The sequence below is a fragment of the Pipistrellus kuhlii genome, unplaced genomic scaffold (genome assembly GCF_014108245.1).
Source record: "Pipistrellus kuhlii isolate mPipKuh1 unplaced genomic scaffold, mPipKuh1.p scaffold_m20_p_23, whole genome shotgun sequence".
NCBI classification, from domain to species: Eukaryota; Metazoa; Chordata; class Mammalia; order Chiroptera; family Vespertilionidae; genus Pipistrellus; species Pipistrellus kuhlii.
This window is the reverse complement of record NW_023425522.1, coordinates 12357738-12374640: the sequence shown is the minus strand read 5'-3', so window position 1 is coordinate 12374640 and position 16903 is coordinate 12357738. Positions and strand designations below refer to the sequence as shown.

The following is a 16903-nucleotide window of genomic DNA, read 5'->3' as shown; positions in this document are numbered from 1 at the left end:
CACACTGGAACTGGCCTGGAACAGGTGTGTCTGACCCAGAGCCCCTGACTCTCCTGCTGAACCTGCTATGCCAGCCCCCTTCTCCAGGAGGTCTTCCCCGGCCTCACCCCAGAAACACTACCCACCTCCCCCCCATCCCACCCCCGCTTCCCGTACCGGTCACCGAGCACACGCTCATCACTGAGTGTATGTGTGTGTGTGTGTGTGTATATATATATATATATATATATATATATATATATATATATAATTAATTTTTTACAGAGAGGAAGAGAGAGGGATAGAGAGTTAAAAACATCGATGAGAGAGAACCATCGATCAGCTGCCCCCTGCACACTCCCTACCAGGGATGTGCCCACAACCAAGGTAGGTGCCCTTGACCAGAATCGAACCCTGGAACCTTCAGTCCACAGACTGGCGCTCTGTCCACTGAGCCAAACTGGTTTCCGCTCACTGAGTCTTTGTATCGAAGCAAAAGTAGACAGTGAGTCCCAGGGCACATTCAGACTATGTACCCCCAAGGGACTCAGGAGAAAACATATGTCCTCAAAAATACCTGCACTAGAATGGTTATAGCAGCTTTCTTTGTAACAGTCCCAAACTGGGAACAACCAAAATGTCCACCCACGAGGGCAGGGATAAAATAACTGGGGTATCCACACAACGGAACCCTACTCAGGAGTGAAAAGGAATGGACAGCCGACACACACAGCCACGCAGGTGGATCGCAGACATCATTATGCAGAGCGACAGGACCCTTACATGTATGATTCCACTTGTACAATGCTCTAGGACCAGCCAAACGAGCCTGCCGTGGAAAATACTGCCCAGCGGGTGTGGCTCAGGGGTTAAGTGTCTACTCAAGAACCAGGGTTCGATCCCGGTCAGGGCACATGTCCGGGTTGTGGGCTCGATCCTCAGTAGAGGGTGTGCAGGAGGCAGCTGATCAATAATTCTCTCTCATCGCTGATGTTTCTATCTCTCTCTCTGAAATTAATAAACACATATTTTTTTAAAAAAATAGCCTGTGGGAATTAACAGGGATGGGACAGAAAGGAACTTTCTGGGGTGATGCAAATATCCTATATCTTATTGGAGAGGTTGGATTACAAAGGTGTGTGCATTTGTCAAAAACACTTGGAGTCGTCCACTTAAAATCTGTGTGTTTTACTGTATGTGAATTTTACCTAAAAAAACAACAACCCTATGTAAATATTGAACTCTAGTTGATATATATGTTGAAATATAAGATAGCTGATGGGTGGATAGATGGATATAGATACATATATGGGTGGATATACATACACAGATACGTTTTATGTAATTTGTAAATTACACTAATAAAAGAGAAACATCCAAATTGATCATCACTTCACGACACCCACTAGCCAATCAGGAGTGACTATGCAAATTAACCCGACAAAGATGGTGGCGGCCCCACCCCCCAGCAGCTCTGGGCAGCATGCATGTAGGCACAGAGTGGCTGGGTGGGGCAAGGGGTGCCTGCTATGAGGGGGAGGGCAGGGGGACAGGAGCTATAGGTTGCTCAACCACTGAGCAATTAAAAACCAATTTTTAATTGTGAGTGAGGTCAAACCTCTTATCAGCTCATTTAATGCCTATTCATATACGTTATCTATTTTTATGAGGCATTTATTGTGTTCTTATCCATGTGTAAGAAATGGTCAATGTCACAGTTAGTGTTTCTCACTTAGCCCTTTGACTAGCATATTATATTTTTTCCACGTCTACACTTCTTACGGAGTCAATTTATTTTTTCCTTTCTGACCCTTGAGTTTTGTGTCCTGCTGCCCTACTCAGAGGTTTGTTTTTTTCAATTCACTCGATGTTTCTTTGATATTTTGTTTTATTTCTTTGCTGGAATCTTTGATTCATCTGGATTTTATTTCTGTGCGTAGACTGAAACAGAGATTCAGCTTTACTCCTTCCCCCAAATGAAATGATCTCAACATAATTCCCACAGGTTTGAAACACAACCTCTCTCATCCTCAGAATTCTCATAGACACCTGGGCCTCTGTCGGGACTCAGTTCTGCCCACTGACCACATTGTTTCTTACTTGGACATGTTCGTTAGTCCCCTGACCTTTTTCTTCTAAGACCTGTCCCTCTGGCTACATCCTCTCTAAACCAGCTGCCAGAAATAATTCTTTTTCTTTTTCTTTTTAAATTTCTTGATTTTTTTTTTTTTTTTTTGAGAGAGAGAAAGAGAAGCAGGGAGGGGCGGGGAGGAGAGACATGGGTTTGTTGTCCCATTATTTATGCATTCATTGGTTAGCTCTTACATGTGCCTTGACTGGAGATCAAACTCACAACCTTGTTGTATGGGACAATGCTCTAACCAACTGAGCTGCCCAGCCAGGGCTTGCCAGAAAGAATTCTTAAAATCATGTCCGGCAATGCTACTCCACTGCTTAAAACTTTCCACATATGTAGAGAAAGGCAGGTGAAGTTCAGTCTATAGACTTCCCTGTTCAATTAACTTTTTGCCATAATGGCTCTTAAAAACCTATACCACTATAGTATAATGACTTTTTCTTCCCTGAATATGCCAAATAAACATGCCATAACGAATGATGTTCTGACATCACACTTTCAGGGAGTAAACACACTCACCGATGTACCTGAATATAACGGTTTTCGCCCAATGATGGCCTAAGGGACAAATCTGCCTCGCTTGCCAGGTTCGGATAAACCCCGTACGCCTTGTTTTGCACACCATGCCAATCTGGGGGGCTGCAGGGGCAGCGTCCACAGTTCTGTGCCCTGCTGGGTACACAAGCTATTTCCATGTGTTTCAAAGAGCTTACTTGGTCCTCAAGATATTTTTCTGTGCTATAACTTAATTTTTAAGTAAAAACTCTAAGATAGCCATAAGTCTTCAGAAGCTTGAGAAACAGTGAAGAAATAGTGTAGAGAGAACTATGCAGTCAAATGCTCTACCATTGAGCTATACCCCCTCTTAGAGAGAACTATGTACCTTCTCAATAATGATTCCCTCACAGCCATCCTTCACCACCCATGTTAAAAGTCTTCATCATTTCTTTAATGAGCACAATAAACCTTCATTACAATAAGGTTTATATATTAACTGTATCTTTATATTCTTATTACTGGTTTTTTTAAAATAGAAACTTGATTTGTTGGTCAATTAATAAATTTTTCCATCAGTAACAATTGTTTGGCTATTGGGTTGGATGGACTGCATCACAATTTTTCATTGAAATTGAAGGAAGTATTTTTTTCAGAGGATGCCTTTTCACTTAGCATAGTTTTAGGCACAAATAAAAGTAAGCAAGCAACGTGCATGTTTATGGATTATGCTATCTATATATATAAAAGCCTCAGTGACTGAATGACTTAATGACCTGTCAACCAGTTGCTGTGATGCACACTGACCACCAGGGGGCAGGTGCTCAATGCAGGAGCTGCCCCCTGGTGGTCAGTGTGCTCCCACAGTGGGAGCGCTGCTCAGCGGACTGACAGGTGCCAGACACGGGCCCACTGCTGGCAAGTGCAGCTGCAGCGTGAGCCTCTCCTGCCTCTGTGGCAGCACGCTGCTGAGCAGGGGCGGCGCAGGCGCAGCAGGGCCGGATGAGGGGGAGTGGCAGTCTGCGCACTACATCCCCCCAGGGGTCCCAGACCGGAGAGAGTGCAGGCCCTGCTGAGGGACCCGCCGGTGCACGGATCTGCACACTAGGCCTCTAGTATTTCATATAAGAGAAGGAAATATACACATATGAACATGTTGTTCTTCATCCATCAAGAAGTAATAACAATTTAAAATATGTATTAACCAATTACATTGCTTGAAAATATACATAGCAAAAATCGACTGAGTTAAAAGGAAAATATTAAAATCAACAACTAATGTGGGAGACTTTAATGTTTTGGGTTTGTTTGTTTGTTTTTTATTTTTTTATACCCCTCCCCCTGAGACTTCAATGTTTTAACAAGTCTTTCATATTAGCTCTAAAAGCAGACCAAAAAAAAAAAAAAAAAAAAATCAGTAAGGATATAAAAGAGCTGAACAACACAGTTAACAAGCTTGGGTTAATTGACTAACAGAACACTGTACCTGGCAATGGTAAAATAAACAGTTTTTGACATGCACATAAGAACACTTACCCAAACTGACCACATGCTGGCCTCAATAAATTTCAAAAGCTTGAAATAATTTAGAATATACTCTCAGTCTCTACTGGAATTAAACTAGAAATCAATAGCACAAAGAAAACTTTAAAAACCTGTCTTAGAAATTAATGCGCTTTAAAATAACAGAGGGTCAAAGATGAAATCACAACAGAAACTCTAAAATATCTTGAACTGAATGAGAATTAAGATGTGACAAATGGAAATTTGGGGGAGGCTTCTGGAGTGTGGGGGGTGGCTCAGCACAGGGATCCTGGCCGCTGTCCCCTCAGCTCTCTCCCCAGAGCCTCTCCCCCACCACTGCTCCCCTCCCCCATAGAGAGAGAGAAGAAATCAAACACTGCGTTGGAAGTGATGAGGGAACCATCCCCTTATTCTGAAAACTGACTGTTAGAAGGAAAGTACTAAGCAATTGTCTTGCCTTTCCTATAAACTGCATTTCAGGGTCACCAAATAGTCCTAGTTGACGAGGAAAAGTTCTTTACAGAAGAATTATTGCTAACGAATGTGGGAGGCATAATAAAATAAAAAATAAAAAACCCCCACAATTTTGCAAGCCATTACATAATTAACGCAGGCCATGATCTCAACGGGTGAAGCTACTGACGAGTTTGGTAGAGCACTTGGCAATTAGGCCAACACCCCCGCCCCCACCCCCTGCCCAGCCTCCTAGTAAACCTAGTGTCCCCCGTGGGTTCCCAGCACGTGTGCCTCCTGGTGTGACACCCTCGGAAAGACGCAGGGACCCAGGCTACACTTCCCGCCAGTGCTCAATGACACCGAGGCTGCTGGTCAGCAGACCACATTCGGAGCAGCAAGCGTGTCAAAGGCTTTGTTTTGGCATAGGAAACAAGAAGCAGCAGGAAGGATGGCAAAACCCTCCCAGCTGTTCGAGTATGCTTGCCAGAAATGCCCACCCTGAATTTAATTGACGTCCTTAGCACCAGCTCCCAGGTTTGGGGACGGGCAGGGGCCAGAAGGAGGGGAAGCCACACGCGAGTCCTGAAGGAAATGGCCTTCGAGAGGTGCCGGGCTCCGAGGGAAGCCAGGCCTTAGGAAGGCACAGCAGCTACCCTGCGGGGAGGCACCCCTGTGGGCTTCGCTCAGCAAACGGAGGAAGGCAGGAGGCTCTGGGAGAGGATGGGTGAACGGTACTCTCTCTCTAACCACCGTGCAGAAAGGCGCGCTGAAGCAGGCCGGGGGAAATGGCAGGTGCCGGGGACGTGGGTGAAGTAATGCTTCTGAGACATTCGTGTGCAAATGAATCACCGCCTCCTGTTAACATGCAGCCTCCGCTTCAGTGGGTCAGGGAGTGTGGCCTAACCAGCTCCTACGTGATGCCATGTGCCGGCCCCCACACCAGGTTTTGGGCAGCAAGGCCTTAGAACCTTTGGCGCGAGCCCTGGCCGGTGTTGCTCAGCGATTGGGCGTCATCCTGTGAACTGTAAGGTCGTCGGTTTGATTCCCGGTCGGGGCACATGCCCAGGCAGTGGGTTTGGGCCCCAATTGGGGGCATGTACGTACGGGAGGGAATTGATTGATATTTTTCTCTCACAGCGATGTTTCTCTCTTCTCTCTCTCTCTCTCTCTCTCTCTCTCTCTCTCTCTCTCTCTCTCTCTCTCTCTCTCTCTCTCTCAATTTTAAAAAACCTGCTTGGTAAAGAAAACAGCAGGAGACATTGAAATGCGTGCAGCAGTGTAGCAAACGCTTGGTAACGAGGACATCAGCGTGATGGTATCCTGGGCTAATCGCTGTTTTCTGTACTTTGGTTCAGGCTTAGCATCTGTTATAAAACCCAGATTCTGGGCTCAGGGAGGAGGCGGGGTGAGAGGCCTGGGGCAGGTCTCTCCCGAGCCGGCACATCGCGGGCGCCTGGACCTCATCCTGCCCTTCATGCCGCTGCCTTCCCCAGGACGGCTGTGGTGGCTCATTAGAGACACACTGCACTAAGGTGAGGCGTGTTTTGAAATAATGGGGCAGGTGGAATTTTTAAAAATGACAGAAGGAAAATAATCGATAGAAAAAAAGGAAGAAGAAAAAGAAGAAGAGGAGGAGGAGGAAGAGGAGGAAGAGGAGGAGGAGGAGGAGGAGGAGGAGGAGGAGGAGGAGGAGGGGAAAGGGGGATGATCAAAACAGAAGGAGGCTAAGAGCTAACCTGTGTATCAAAGAGCAGCACCTTCTGTGATGGGCACTTTCGCCTCTGCACACTGCATGGCACACGGTAGGCACGTAATACAATTATTTGTTGAATAAATGCATAAATAATTGATCTTTCTCGAAGCCAACCTAAGGACTAAAAGGATCTATTATGTCATTCACAGCATCCACAGAACTGAGGGGAGAGAGGAGCCAAAGCTATTCTAGTGCAGCCAAAAATAACACACAACAACAACAACAACAACAAAAACAGGGGGGAACAAAAATTCTCCTAGCAAGAACACTGAATGAACTAGGACAGGGGGCGGGTGGGGGGAAAAGACACCGAGTGAACAAACCTGCACCCCAAGCTCCCGGCACTGTCTTCCTGTCCTCCCGCCATGCCCGAAGTAGGACACAGACGGGGTAACCAGCGTGAGCTCTTCCGTGTGGGGCCTTGTGTCCCTTTGCAGATGTGAGGGGAGCGTCGGAACCCTCCCAGCCCCTCCAGTGCCCACGTGCTCAAACCTCGGCCTCCGGAGGGCTGTGCGTGGAGGCTGGCCCCCGCCCCTCCTCATCCTCACCATGCACCTCCTCTCGGAAGCTGCCCTGGGCCCCAGGCCCCAGCCCGGCCGCTCGGTACCCCCCAAGCCTTCCTCCAGCGGGAAATGACATGTTCATCCCCTGCCCCCCTCCCACCAGGAACCCCCGAGGGCCTGGCTGTGTGGCTGGGTGTGGACGGTGACGGGGCTCACAGACCCTCTGTGGCCTATCCATGTGCCCTCAAGGGGTCCAGAGCAAGACCCCACGTGGGGAACGGGGAGCCCTGTCCTCTCTGCACAGAGTTTGGACCAAGGACGTCCACGGGGAATTGGGACTCAGGGTGCTCGGCCTGGGCCCAGCTCCGTGGCTCCCGGTCGGCCAGGCCGGGTGAGAGTGATGTCCGCGCTCTTCTTACTGTCTATGCAACGGGGACATGACAAACCCCGAGATAGTCCAGGGTCCTCGTCCCGGCATCCACGGCCCCTCCCTGCCCGGCTCCTCTCCCCCCTTCCCCCTGAACACCACCTCACACGTCCCACCTTCCTCAGCACCCGCCCACTCTGCACCCCTGGGGCCCCGCTCAGGCCAGGGGCCAGCCCTGCTCCCCAGCCAGGGAATTCCCTGAGGGGGCTCCCCTTCCGAGCACCCCGGGATCCTGTGGTGTCCCCGTCTGGCTCTGACTAAGTCCTGTCCGGGTCAGAGCGTTCTGTGATTAAGTCTGTGTCCCCTAAACGGTGATCGGCTCTGAGTCACCCTGACACCCCCCACTGAGGCAAAGCTCAGCTCAGAGGCAGGCCCAGTGCCATGTCAGAAAATGTCAGCGGGTTGATTCCTGATCCCACCTCACCCCATCCCACTCCACCCCCCACCCCATTCCACCCATCCCCCCCCAACCCCATTACAACCCTGACACCCCCCACCCCATCCCACCCCACTGTCACTGTTCAGGACCTTGCTGCAAGACCGGAGGGCCGGAACGGGGAGCAGACAATCAGAGCTCTCCCAGCCCCCCTGTCCCCCAGCCCCCTGTCCCCCAGCCCCCCTGACCCCCAGCCCCCCTGTCCCCCAGCCCCCTGTCCCCCAGCCCCCTTGTCCCCCAGCCCCCTGTCCCCCAACCCCCTGACCCCCAGGCCCCCTGTTCCCCAGCCCCCCTGTCCCCCAGCCCCCTGTCCCCCAGCCCCCTTGTCCCCCAGCCCCCCTGTCCCCCAGCCCCCCTGTCCCCCAGCCCCCTGTCCCCCAGCCCCCTTGTCCCCCAGCCCCCCTGTCCCCCAGCCCCCTGTCCCCCAGCCCCCTTGTCCCCCAGCCCCCCTGTCCCCCAGCCCCCTGTCCCCCAGCCCCCTTGTCCCCCAGCCCCGTCTCCCAGCCCCGCCCTCTCCCAGGGCCTGAGCTGGTGCTGGGCTCGGGGACCCATGATGTGCTGTGGCCGGTGGGTAAATTAAATATTTGTGTCTGGGCCCAGGTCTGCCTGATTCCAGAGCCCCAGTAAAAGCCTGAGGGATGGGATCTGAGAGCTGGTCATAGGAGCCCACGGCTGGGCACGGCCCCAATGGTGCCAGCAGCTCACCGAGCCGGGCAGAGCTCTGTTTTAGGGGCTGGCAAGTAGGTCAGTGAGAACCTGTGTGTGTGGGGGGGGTGGGGGGGTGTCCCATATTTGCTGAGCTCTCCCAGGCACCGGCCGCCAACCGCTCCGTGCCAGCTCTGCCAGGGGTGAGTCATCTCGCCAATTGTCTCTGACAACCTCTGCTCAGGCTGGCCCACATCGTCTCTCCCAGGCCCGCCGTCTCCCTTCCCGCTTCTCTCTGGGGCTCAGGAAACACAGAGGGGGACAGTCCTGGGTTCAAATCCTGGCTTTGCTACAGAATTGCTGAAGGACCCCAGGCCCGGTCACCCGCCTCAGTTTCCCCATCTGTGACGGGGCTGTGCAGGCCCAGCCTCAGGCCCTGAGCGAGGCGCACGCTATGTGGGCGTGGATGCTCCGGGCTGTGACCACAGGCAGGCCTGCCCCGGCTCCGACAGCCTCGCCTCAGCCCGTCAGACTGAGCCCCCCGCAGCCCGTCAGACTGAGCCCCACTGCCGGCGTCTGTCACCACACCGCCCACAGCGGCCGCCCCCACGCCTGCTGAGTCAGACCGCGACCCTCCATCCTGTCAGCCCCCACTGCCGGCCCCGCCCGCCTCCCCCCACACTGGCATTTCATTTTTTTAAAACTTATTTTTTATTTTAAATATATTTTTATTGGTTTCAGAGAGGAAGGGAGAGGGAGTGGGAGAGAGCAAGCTAGAAACATCAATGATGAGAGAGAATCATTGACTGGCTGCCTCCTGCACACCGCCCCGCCCCCCGCCCCCCATTGGAGATCGAGCCTACAACCCGGGCATGTGCCCTTGATCAGCATCGAACCCAGGACTCCTTCAGTCTGCAGGCCGACGCTCTGTCCACTGAGGCAAACCAGCCAGGGCCGCCCTAGGCATTTTAAATATACATCCTCACAGCCCCATTTCTGCTTTAGCAAACTGAGGTCCCAGGGGCACAGTCTGCCCGAAGTTATACATGGAGCCAGCATGGACCTGGGTGTAGACTCAGGTGTCCTGACACCCACCCAGAACACCCCCGGGGGGCGTGGGGGAGGCGATGCCTCAGAGGGGCCTGCAGAGCACCCATCCCTGCAGCTCACCCCCGGCCCACCCCCTTGGCCTTCCCCAGGCCTCAGACACCCGCAGTCCACATAGCAGCGGCCATGCAGTCTGGGCGCTCCCTGTGTTCGGCGCTCCAGGACTTTCTGATTTTCCTCCTGTTTCTCATGAGTCCTCCTCCTCCACATGCCCACCTGCCCAGCACCCCGGTCCTCCAGGCAGCACCCAGCGTCGTCTCGCCAGCAGCACTGTCCTCCGGCTGGCCTCCTGGCCTGCCCTTTCCCCAGGACTCGCTCACACAGCACGCCGATCTCTCTGTCACTACCCCCAGCGCTGCTGCCTGGCCTCCACGGCCCCAGGCCAGGTCCCAGCGCCCTCCGCCTGGCCCTGCGGCCACCCACAGGCCCCCGTACACGGCCTACAAGACAACCCCCAGAGATGGCGGGAGACTCGGGGTTCCCACAGGCACACACGTCTCTGACATTTTACCTCTGCCTGCAAGGCCCTTCCCCTCCCTGATGTGAGTCCTGAAGGCAGTGTGTGAGTGTGTGAGTGTGTGTGTGTGTGTGTGTGTGTGTGTGAGTGTGTGAGTGTGTGTGTGTGTGTGTGTGTGTGTGTGTGTGAGTGTGTGTATATGAGTGTGTGTGTGAGTGTGTGTATGAGTGTGTATGTGTGTGAGTGTGTGTGTGTGTGAGTGTGTGTGTGTGTGAGTGTGTGTGTGTGTGAGTGTGTGTGAGTGTGTGTGTGAGTGTGTGTGTGTGTGTGTGGTGTGTGTGTGTGAGTGTGTGTATGAGTGTGTATGTGTGTGAGTGTGTGTGAGTGTGTTTGTGTGTGTGTGAGTGTGTGTGAGTGTGAGTGTGTGTGTGAGTGTGTGTGGTGTGTGTGTGGTGTGTGAGTGTGTGTGTGTGTGATGTGAGTGTGTGTGTGTGTGAGTGTGTGTGTGTGTGAGTGTGTGTATGAGTGTGTATGTGTGTGAGTGTGTGTGAGTGTGTGTGTGTGTGTGTGAGTGTGTGTGAGTGTGTGTGTGTGGTGTGTGTCCTGCTCTCTTTTCACGCAGAAGCTCCAGGACAGGGATTGTACCGGGTCCTGGTTGTGGGGGGACAGGCAGTGTCACAGTGGACAGCTTTCTGCTGCCACTCACAGCTCCCCCTGCATTCTCCTCGTAGACTCCTCGCACCCCCTCTTTGTCCACACCGTTTTTCCTACACAGAGAGCCCCCCTACCTCCCACCCCCGACCCCCCGCATCTGTACTTGCTAAAGATCTCCCACCCTCAGGCCACCTCGGACTCTATAGTCCCCCACCCGCCACGACTAAGGGCTGGGGTTGTGCCCCAGGCAGAGCCGGGCCTGCTGCCCCCCTCTCCCCAGAGGGGCCCAGGCCGCAGCCTGAAGGTGCGCCCCACAGGGGACCAAGGCGCGGCCGGGACTCGGCTCCTCGGCCCCCGGAAGGCTCTGCAGGCTGACAGCGGCGTTCCCTTCTCGACATGGGGATGTGGACTCGACCTCAGAGCCAGGAGGAACAGGGAGGGCTGTGGTCGGAGTGAGTCAGGGGTCAGTGACCGGGACAGCAGCCACTGGGGAGCAGTGGCTGGGCCAGACGCGGGGGGCTGGGCAGCTGCAGTTTCAGTATGTCTGAGCTGCGTCTCATCGCCTGACTTGAAACCTCTCAGACAGTCAATGCCATCTCATTGGCTCCCTCGGGTGAGACATGGACTTCCCCACAGTGGGCGGCCTGGGAAGAGTGGGAAGTCAAGGTCAGGCCAGTGGCCTAGGGAGGCCCAGCCAGGCACAGGATTCAGGGCGCTGAGCCTGGGTCCTTTGTGGTCTGAGGGGGTTCCTCCCAGTCGCCCCAGCACCTCCTTGTCACTTTCTCAGACTTCCCCCCATTCTCCAGGCTCGGGGCTAGTGTCACCTCCTCCAGGAAGCTCTCCAGGATTAGTCGGTCCTATCTCAGGACATCACAGCTTACGAGTAGAACTGTCACAATTTCACTTCCCTCACCCAAATGGGAGCAGCTGGGACCCTGCTCCCATCCTTCCCATAACGTAGCCGAGTTGTGGGCCACGTGACCTCACGGCAAGCCCACTCCATCTTGCTCTCTGCTGTCCATCAGCCCGGGAGTGGCTAGGCCTCAGGAGGGGGGTTCAATAAATGCCATCTGGGTTGACGTGTCTGACAAAGGCCCCAGGCCATGGGGTGTTCCAGAGCTGGGAGACAGGACAGGAGGCCTGAGCTGGGCTCTTGTGTCCACTACTTGCTTGTAACCCTGGACGGTCACAGCTCCTCTGGCCTCAGCTACCTCCTCCTGCCTGCGGGGAGGGGGCAGGGGGTGAACCATGATCTAAGCACCTTCTCCGGACATTCTTGGAGAAGGGGGTCGGAGCCCTCTGCACCCCGTATGTAACTGAAAATAGAAGTGCGAACTGTGATTCAAGGAAACGAAAGTCCAGCAACGTTCTGACCTTCCCAGGACTTGGATGTTTTTGTAATATCGTGTGTTAAAACGTGTCTCCAAACACTTGCTTCGCTGGGGCCTTGCACATGCCCGGCCTGCCTCCGGGCGCCCAGCCCGTGGCGGGTGCTCGGCCTGCGCCCCTCCCAGTGTGGCCTCGCGCGCAGACCCGGCTCCCTCGCAGCCCGGGCCCGCCCTCGGGGGGACCGGCTCCTGCTGATGCCGCCTCACCCCGTCCCTCTGCTGCCCAGGCAGGAGGCCCGGGAAGCCTGCCGATCCCCGGGCAGGACCACCCCGCCTCACGCTGGGCCCGCAATCTCCATGCCCGCGGCCTGTGGCAGGCGCAGGCTCAGGGCTGGCTGGCCCCAGCGGCCTCCACGGGAGGTTTGGAGGCCAGAGCGGGACTTGCAGGGAGTGAGTGGGAAGAGGCAGTGTCCCCCTCTCCCCCCCCCCACACACACTCTCCCCCCGCCACCCCCCACACACACACTCTCACCCTGGCCCCAACAGCACAACCGGAAGGGGGCTCCCCCAGCGCCTTTGTCTCTGCCACAGACACGACCCCATGCTCTCGTCAGCACAGCCTCACAGGGTCCTCCCTCATCAGGAACCCCGGTCTGCAGAGGGTGCTCTGCTGGGGAGGGAGGTGCCTGATGGTACCTCCACTGAGACCCAACTCGGCACAGACCCGAGCACCTGCCCCGAGTGGGTGCCATAGGGAGAGGGCCTGGGTGGGGGCGGAGGCTGGGTGGGAGGGAGGCTGGGTGGGGATGGAGGCTGGGTGGGGAGAGGGCCTGGGTGGGGATGGAGGCTGGGTGGGGACGGAGGCTGGGTGGGAGGGAGGCTGGGTGGGGACGGAGGCTGGGTGGGAAGGAGGCTGGGTGGGGATGGAGGCTGGGTGGGGACGGAGGCTGGGTGGGAGGGAGGCTGGGTGGGGATGGAGGCTGGGTGGGGATGGAGGCTGGGTGGGGACGGAGGCTGGGTGGGGAGGGAGGCTGGGTGGGATGGAGGCTGGGTGGGGGAGGCTGGGTGGGGATGGAGGCTGGGTGGGGAGAGGGCCTGGGTGGGGAGGGAGGCTGGGTGGGAGGGAGGCTGGGTGGGAGGGAGGTTGGGTGGGGGAGGCTGGGTGGGGAAGGGACGGGGTAGCAGAGCTCTGGAGGCCGAAGCCACAGGCTGACGGTCAGCACTGCCGACAGAGCCCCCATGTCCTCTGAGGAGGCCGGGACCCTGCCCCTCGGAGGAAGAGACTCCTGTGACGGCCTCACCCTCTCTCTGGCCCCTGGCTCTGACAGCCACGAGTAGACCAGGGGCCGACAGGCTGCAGGAGGGCAGCAGGCGCACTTACTGGTCACGCAGAGCAGCGTGTGGAAGAGCCACATCCCGGCAGCGTCCGAGCGCGGAGTGGGCCTGGCCTGGGCCAGCTCAGCTTCCCCTCCCAGGCGGGCCAGGGGGCGGGGCCAGGGCACAGACAGCAAGGCCACGGGCAGGCAGGCGCTCCCACCGCACGGCTCGTGGCCTGGCGTCCTCGGCAGTCCTGGCGGAGCCCGGGGAGCTGGGACACCTGTCACCACGTTTCCTGACACGGTGAGCCGAGCAGAGGCCTCAAACAGCTCCTTCACCGGCTGTTAACATCCATGTGAGTCCCAGCCCCGCCAGACACACCCCAGGGCACCTCGGCCAGCAGCCCTCGGGGCCCTTGGTGTGGCTCCGGGGCAGTCACAGCCCCTGCACAGGAAGTGCCTGCACAGCAGCGCTGGGCTCCTGACCAGGCCCGCACTCCGGCCGGGGCCACGGAGGGCCAGGTGAGGGGAAGATCCAGCGCCCTGGCTGCAATCACTTCCTCAATTCAGCTGTGGCTGCTCTTACCAGTAAGTCCGGCCACAGCGCCGATGCCAGAAGTGGTTTACCAGAGCTCTGGGCTAGGGAACAAGGGCCCCTGTAAGATCCCACCAACCTCTCAGCACCCTGATCTCCCATCCACCCCCTCACCCCATCCCACCCCATCCCACCCAGCGTCTGGAGGACACACGGCAGCCCGCAGTCAGTGTGACGCCAGCTCCACCAGCTGTCAGATGTTCCCTGCGACTTCTGTCGGGGAACAAAGCTTCTCTCGCCACCTCCCCACCCCCCACCCCCGGCCGGCCTCCCGGGCTGCCGTGCAGAGCAGTCCCCGTCGCAGTCACCAGCCACAGGTGGCAACAGAGCCCTGCCCTGTCACCAGTGCCGCCAAGGACCGGACTTTTAAATTTAATTTACATTCAAAAAGGAAGGGGACTCGATGTCTCTTCTCATAGAAAAGACCGTTATCTTGAGGGAGAGCACTCTGAAGTGTGGATTTAAGTGTTAAAGCACAGAGGACAATGGTGTTGACTCAATGATGGTGAAAATCAATTTTATTTCATTTCTTACAGTACAAGCTCGCTTTGCCAGAGTCTTGTAAAGTTTGATGACACTTAAAGACATTTGTCTGCTTTGTCTGGTCTGACCAAATGCCTACTAGTAAGATAGCTCCCTGATGTTACATGGCTGTTACACGGATGACAATTCACCATCTTCACCACATGCCATCGAACAGAGGCGTTAATCAGCTCAGAAGGCAAAGCTCCAGGTCTGGCAATCTCCCTCCCAGACCACGATGAAGACCAGCCCATCACAGCTCGGTCCCCAGTGGGGGGCGTGCAGGAGGCAGCCAATCAATGATTCTCTCTCATCACTGATGATCCTTTCTCTTTTCCCCTCTCCCTTCCTCTCTGAAATCAGTACAAATATGTTTTAAAAAAAGAAAAAAGAAAAATGAAAACAGCAGGAAACCACAATATTTGAATAGTTGACAAAATTGAAACATGAACTACAGATTAGATACTACTGTAATGATTAGACAAAAGTATACATTTATCAAATCACCCATGGCATAGGGGAGGCCTGGGCCGTGTCCACACCGCAGGGCGCAGGGACTCCCCTCCCCACACCAGCTCGGAGGGTCAGTCAGGGGCCCCTGGCAGAGACACAGGAAGCCCGCTGCACTGAGCCGGAGCAGACCAGCAGCGGGCAGGCTGGACCCAGGACTGCGCCTGCTCGAGGCTGCTGGGAAGCAGGACTTCGCATCTGGAGTGTGAGCTCTGGGCACCGCAGGCGGCCAGGCGAGGTTGGTGCGACCAGGCACAGGGCCATCTTCTGCGTCTTTGGAGATGTCCAGAATGAGGTTTCATCCAAGCTTGCCTGTGCCGGCATGGCAGAGCCCTAGTCATGGGCACACACAGGGGCCCTTCAATCCCACCTGGCAGCAGTCGCTATCCCCACAAACCCAACTGAAGGTCCCAAGGACTGTGTACAAACCTGGCAAGAACATGCGTATCCAAAAGGAATGTGGAAATTGACTGTAGACAAATGTTAGAGGGCCAACTCCAGGGATATTCCACAACACAAATGGACTGAACTCTTCAAAAACGTTCATATCATAAAAGACAGAGAAAGGCTGAAGAATTGTTCCAGGTTAAAGAAGGAGAAATGTAGTGTGTGACACTGGATTGGATCCTAGACCAAAAACAACAACAAAAAAACACACCAAAAAATTTGTTTTAAAAAACATTATTGACTTAGCAAAATATACCCTTCCTGGGAATGGTAACCAGAAAGTCAAGTGTCTGGTTCTGGGCAGAAAGATGAGAGGTGAAGGGTATGACTGTGTAGAGTTACACAAAAGGCATCAACTCGAGCTGAAATTTACTAGTATTTTCATTAAAAGCAGTGGGCGTGGCTCAGTGGTGGAGCATCGATCTATGAACCAGGAGGTCACGGTTTGATTCTGGTGGAGGGCACACGCCTGCATTGCAGCTTGGTCCCCAGTGTGGGGCGTGAAGGAGGCAGCCAATCAATGATTCTCTCTCATCACTGGTGATTCTCTTTCTTTCTCCCCCTCCCTTCTTCTCTGAAATCAATAAAAAAATATTTTTAAAAAGAAAAATAATAAAAAAAAAAAAACAGAGTGGGAAACCACATTATTGGAACAGTATACAAAATTGTAACATGAACTATAGGTTAGAAACTACGGTACTGGCTAGATAAAATTATACATTTATCAAATTAAAATTTGATAACTATACTATACTATTCTTTCATAACTATGAATGTCTTTGTTCTCAGGAAATGCTCACTAAAATATTTGGGGAGTAAGGGGAACGACCATGTAAGTAACCCTCAAATAATTCATGGTTCAGAGAGGGAAGAAGGGGGAGAGGCGGGGAGAGAATAAATGATAAAATGTGGCCAGTGATCTTTATTCTACCCTTAAAACTATCCTGTAATTTCAAACGGAAAAGCTTTAGGGCCAAAGGGGCCGTGTTTGGCATGACGTGACAGGACTGGCCACTCTGTCCTGAGAGTCCAAGCACCAGGATGAGGGTGTTCCCGCAGCCCTGCCTCAGGGCCCAGCCTCAGGATATGTTCCAATCCCCCGCTTGCCTTCTGAGTCCCGGGGGAGCATGTGGAGAGTGAGGATGTTACAGGGACCAGAGGGCTGCAGTGGAGGCCAGGGCTGGCAGGGGGGCTGGGGGACGGCTGAAGGCAGCAGTCACCAGCCCTGTGGAACGCACTCAATGGAAGCCGCAGGCTCAGTGTCCAGGGCCTTTGTGGAGCCCTCCCCGGGCCCTCAGGGCCACCCTGCTGGGTCATCCCATCTCACCGAGGGTGTGGCTCCGAGAAGGCGGTGAAGGAACCTGCCCAAGGCAAATGGCCACTAAGTGGCAGAGTTGGGATTCAAACGGGTCTATCTCCTCCAGACCCAGGACCCTGAACCAGTCAAAGCTGGTGCCTTCAGACCCAAGGGTCTATCGCGAGCTATTAAAAAGCAGGACCCTCATTCCACAAACATACTGGGATCCTTGCATCCCTGGGTACCATGCACTGAACTGTGCCTCCCTGAACCCCCAAGTTAATATGTTGAAGCCATAACACCAAATTTGACTAT

General features: G+C 54.5%; 1 protein-coding gene across 1 annotated transcript in view; it reads right to left on the bottom strand.

The window, feature by feature from the left end:
* ITGAE (integrin subunit alpha E) overlaps window positions 1-13440 on the bottom strand; it is a 58052-nt gene extending 44612 nt beyond the window's left edge. The window contains exon 1 of the mRNA XM_036451795.2: window positions 13283-13440. Within this exon, the coding sequence (XP_036307688.1) occupies window positions 13283-13316 (34 nt within the window). The 5' untranslated portion in view covers window positions 13317-13440. The remainder of the gene's footprint in view (window positions 1-13282) is intronic.
* Window positions 13441-16903: the final 3463 nt, after the last annotated feature.